General features: G+C 38.1%; 1 protein-coding gene across 1 annotated transcript; it reads left to right on the top strand.

The window, feature by feature from the left end:
- Positions 1 to 271: 271 nt before the first annotated feature.
- Positions 272 to 4,523, top strand: npbwr2b (neuropeptides B/W receptor 2b). Its single transcript, XM_047371661.1, has 2 exons — positions 272 to 540; positions 873 to 4,523. Exon 2 carries the CDS (start codon positions 1,613 to 1,615, stop codon positions 2,627 to 2,629), a length of 1,017 nt encoding a protein of 338 aa, XP_047227617.1. The 5' UTR covers positions 272 to 540; positions 873 to 1,612; the 3' UTR covers positions 2,630 to 4,523.
- The last annotated feature ends 446 nt before the right edge of the window (positions 4,524 to 4,969 follow it).

Here is a 4,969-nt window from a genome sequence, read left to right as displayed (position 1 = left end):
TTAGGAATGATTTTTTGCAGTTTTCTCTTGGTTTTCATTTTAGTTTATTTATTTAGTTAATTGGTAAATGATCTATCTGAATCGCATGGCGTTCAGTTTCATTTACACTTAACACACTTACTTTCCGTTGCATTTGCTTTTAGAAATGAAGCCAGTAAAAATCTAAATTTGCGTCCTAATGAACTGAAGACAAAAAGCTGTGCAGCGGTCTTCATGATGAGGGGAAACAGGATGGTGACATCAGCACAGGAAAGTACAGCCAACAGCTCGTTCAGTCAGAGGCTGACACCGGCAGCGGGGCGGAACAGGAAAAAAAAAATACTTTGACCTGCTCAGGACACCGTGAAGGCAGAGAGGTTCCGCCGGGCAGATGGAGCTTCACATGATTGACATGGGGATCTCGAAATGACGTCAGCCGGAGGCGCTGCCTTCCCGGAGCGCGTCGGCAGAGAGGGAGAGCGTAGCGGTGGAGACCGAAGCAGAGCGGTGCGCACCTCAGCCAGACCTCACAAAGGGACTTCATCGGGGGCTCACACAGGGGTAAACTCACTTCACTTCATACATAATAATATAGCTGATTAGGTCACTTTTTTCCAATACTGTATAGTGATGTCTTTTATCAAACTTTAGAAATATGGGATGGCTTTTATTTGCATATTTATTTTTGTCTTTTTTTCTTTATTTGACATTTGGGAATGATTCTGTTTCTGTTTTGTTCAATGTTTTTTTTTTTTTTTTTCTCTCTTCTAAATCTGTACCTTTTAAAAGCTTTTTCTGCAGTTTATGATAAGACTAGTGTTTGTTGTTTACTCTTGTTAATTTTATTTCTCGATAGTGTTGGCAACTAATTCCTGCCCACATCCTCCTGTTAGGTTCTCGCCACTCATGCGTAATGCATACCGGACACGTCTCCAGAGCTTTCTTCAAAAGCAGAATGGAAGCACCATATAATCTAACAGGAGTCAAGCTCAGCTTCTAGAAATCGCCGTTTTAGTGTTTGACATCGAGGGAGGACACGAACAGAGGAGCCGCAGGACACCTTTATCTAATTAGGACCTGAGACGCATCGCAAATTAGGAAGTCATTTTTCAGCTTTGCAGATAAAACATAAGAGGGAAAATACTGGGAATATAAAGAATAAATTATTTTAAAGGACTATAAACTAAACAAAAAGGGAAGTCGGGTGTTTGGAGAGCTTTTACACTAAGAACACTTAGTATTTTCATTTTAAGACAGGTCTGCTGGAGTGAAATCTTTCTTTCTTTCTTTATTGTCAATTCAAGAGGTAAGTAAGAATACGTGTTCTTGGACAGTGATATGAAAAATGTGAAATTACTGTAAGTAAATTAAGCAGAAGTGTTTCCCTGAGTACTTCAATTTATTTTCCTTCAGTGATTTCTCTCTTGAGTGATGAAATAAGGGCTGATCTTCCATTAGCCTGACCTTTTTTTTCCGCAACTAGATATTTTTTCTTATAATGATTAAAGACTGAGGATGCAATATGTTAGAAGCTGAGTTAAAATTAAAATCTACTTTATTAAATTATATGTTTTCCTATTAAAAATGCAGCCAGAGATATAGTCCCATTCTAAAGTCTCAAATCTGTGGAAACATGGAGAACATTGAGAACGTGTCGCTTCCCAGTGATGAACTGCCAGTATGTAACGACTCTGTGGATCTCTACTCGCTCTCATTAAGGAACAGCACATACTTCAACTGTATTATTCCCTACTTCCACGCTGACCTGTACATCTTTTTACCAGTCATCTACTCTGTGATCTGTGCCGTGGGACTGACAGGCAACATGGCTGTGATATATGTTATTCTCAAAGCTCCTAAAATGAAAACGGTCACTAACATGTTCATCCTGAACTTGGCAATTGCAGATGATTTGTTCACCCTCGTGTTGCCAATCAGCATAGCTGATCATCTGCTAAACTACTGGCCTTTTGGTGAAGTTTTGTGCAAAGTTATTGTGAGCATAGACCACTACAACATATTCTCAAGTATCTATTTCCTGACAGTAATGAGCATTGATCGCTATCTGGTTGTTTGGGCAACAGTCAGGTCCAAGCGCATGCCATACCGCACCTACAGAGCAGCCAAAATCATCTCTTTTTGTGTCTGGCTCCTCGTCATCCTCATTGTCATGCCTTTCACTGTTTTTGCCGGCGTCTTTGTGAATCCAGAAAATGGGAGGAAGAGCTGTGTTCTGATCTTACCAGCACCTGAGACTTTATGGTTCAAAATGAGTCGGATCTACACGCTCATCCTGGGCTTTGCTATTCCAGTCTCAACAATCTGCATCTTGTACACCATGATGCTCTACAAGTTGCGGAACATGAGGCTGAACAGCAACGCCAAGGCTCTAGACAAGGCCAAGAAAAAAGTCACCATCATGGTCTTTATTGTCTTGGCTGTGTGCTTGTTCTGCTGGACTCCGTTCCACCTGAGCACCATTGTGGCTCTGACAACAGACCTGGGTAACACACCTCTGGTGATTAGGATCTCCTACATCATAACAAGCCTGAGCTACGCCAACTCCTGTCTCAACCCATTCCTGTATGCCTTCCTGGATGACAGCTTTAGGAAAGCTTTTAAAAAGATGATGGAATGCAGACCGGCCTAAATGTGAAAAACATGAAATCTATCACAGAACTCTACGTTGTTCGTCATGACTAGGAAGTAAAGAATGAGGGTGAATGTTACAAATTGACTTTTGTTTTACAGTTAAAGCTAATCTCTTGAACAGTTTGCTTAATATGTTTTGTTAAAGCCACACATGGTAGTTCTGCACAATGTTTCCCTTGGTTAAAAAAAGAAAAAAAAAACAAGTATGTCATCTGCATATGGTCTTACTGGAATAACTCTGTTATAATTTAATTGGTTAACAGTAAATCAAAAGAAGCAGAGAAAACAAACAGCTGTTATTTTTCATGAAAAGATTTGTTAAGACAAAAGCTGTGTGGATCTTCCACTTCTATTCTTCTCAAGGTAGAGGTGGAAGCATATTAAGCAACAAGCTTAAAAGTCTTCTCTGTTAGGACAAGAAACGCCTTACCTTGTGTAGCTATCAGTGCTGTGAAGGATAAAAAAATATTGGAGGTTGTCACAAAACAGGCAATATTGTTTCCAATAGATAATGGCAAAAGCTGACATAATGGGAAATGGCATTATGAAAAAACAAATAAAAGTTCATGGTTTTTATGAAGGTAAATTATAGTCCAGGAAGCAGAAATAGGTTGTCTTTACTGGAAATTGTCTCCTTTCAATGGTCTAAAGAAGAGCTTGGAGGAGGTCAAACATGTGTTCAACACAAGCCATGTTGAAAGCATGATGGGATTTTTATTTTTACAACTTGTGTGTTTGAATTACTTCTATATGCAAAAACATATTTTAGTTTTCCCAAGCAGAGCCATGTTTGTGGAGCCACTGACATGTTAAATACTGAAGACCTTTAGGTTGTTTTTTATGCTGTTTGTCTTTCAACAAACAGCATAAAAGGAAGAAAAATGAAAAATTAACTTACAGCATTTTTAAAAGATCAATAGATTTTTCTTATGTGTGTGTCTTTGTGTGTGTTCTTTATCCCTCATGTGAAATGTTTTTGTAACACAAATGCAACTTATCAACCCTGGCAGCCGTACTGTAAGCCTAACATACAACAGGCATGGGGCAGGAGGGCTATGTAAAATTGTGTCTGTTTCGCCGCACAGTTTGTTGTTTTGTTGAGCTTTTGTTGCCCCCTGTTGTTGGCAGGGTGGTATAATTTGAAAATGCAGCCAGGGCCATTTACTGAGAAGCTTTCTACTACTCAGTAGGTGCCATGGGTCTTTCTTTTATGACTTCATTGGTAATATTAAAAGTAATATTAGAAATACCCCTAGTTATTATTCTTAAACATCATTTATTTGGAGCTCAGAATTTCTGTACAGTCTGTTGTACATACGTTAATGCCAAAATCACAGTTTTAAAAGCTAAATTAAAGTCATTTGAGAGAGGAAGAGAGGGGACATGATTTATTCCCCTTAATTCAAATATTGTATCTTTTGAATCATGGAGAGCCTGTATAACCCCCTCTTTTCCTGTCCAAACATCAGAATTGTACAACAGTTTAAGCAGATATTCTAGATTATATGGCTCTGACTGCATCAACAACTAATACATACTGTAAATAGATGAGCCTTTTTGTATTTATCTGTACAGAAGAATGTAAAGTCATAGCATTAGATAAATATAATAGTTTAAGAAAATATTGTGCATAATAACTGAAAGTAGTGTCAGATGAACGAAAAATTATCTTGAGTTTGCAGTCATGAATCATTATTTTAATGCATTCTGTAATAATGAATCATGGAGCATTATGTGAACTGTTTATGTTCAACTGTCATTAGATCCTAATAACTTAATAAATATAATGTTATTTTCCCAGTTACAATCATGTATTTTTTGGAATCATCAGAACTGCGCAGAAAGATTAGAATTTTATAGTTCCAGTGTACAATAAAATCACATGCATAACACATTGATTGAGGGTCATTATTTTTCTGATAAGGACAGACGAGTTTTGGTAATAGGTCATAGTGACCAGATCAGAGGTTGGAGCATTGTGTCAGTGAAAGGTCACAAAGTCAGTTGCCACAGCAGCTTGTGGTGTCCAGGATGTACTGCCGGCGATAAATCCTCCCAGGAATTAAATCAGTGCTGCACAACATTCATCATGTTTACCAGGAAGTACACAATGGATTAGGACTTAATTTTGTCTTTGTTAAGAACTGGGTTTTATTACCTTTAGAAACATTTAGGAGATGAAAGTAGATGCACCTACTACCAACTGAAGTGCCAGAAACATCACCCAACACCTTGATTGGTGCCCGTATAAGACCTGTGTAAAAAAAAAACTTTGAAAAAAGTATTTTATTGCATTTAGTGCACTTATTCAAAATGGAGGAACTCCAACCCCTCAATG

Source organism: Girardinichthys multiradiatus, chromosome 1, assembly GCF_021462225.1.
Source record: "Girardinichthys multiradiatus isolate DD_20200921_A chromosome 1, DD_fGirMul_XY1, whole genome shotgun sequence".
Lineage (NCBI taxonomy): Eukaryota > Metazoa > Chordata > Actinopteri > Cyprinodontiformes > Goodeidae > Girardinichthys > Girardinichthys multiradiatus.
Note: the sequence above shows the minus strand (reverse complement) of the source record. Positions and strands in the feature narration are given on the sequence as shown.

Bases quoted from the DNA above. Each gene is read 5' to 3' on its own strand.
- npbwr2b (XM_047371661.1), top strand. From the start codon at position 1,613: ATGGAGAACATTGAGAACGTGTCGCTTCCCAGTGATGAACTGCCAGTA.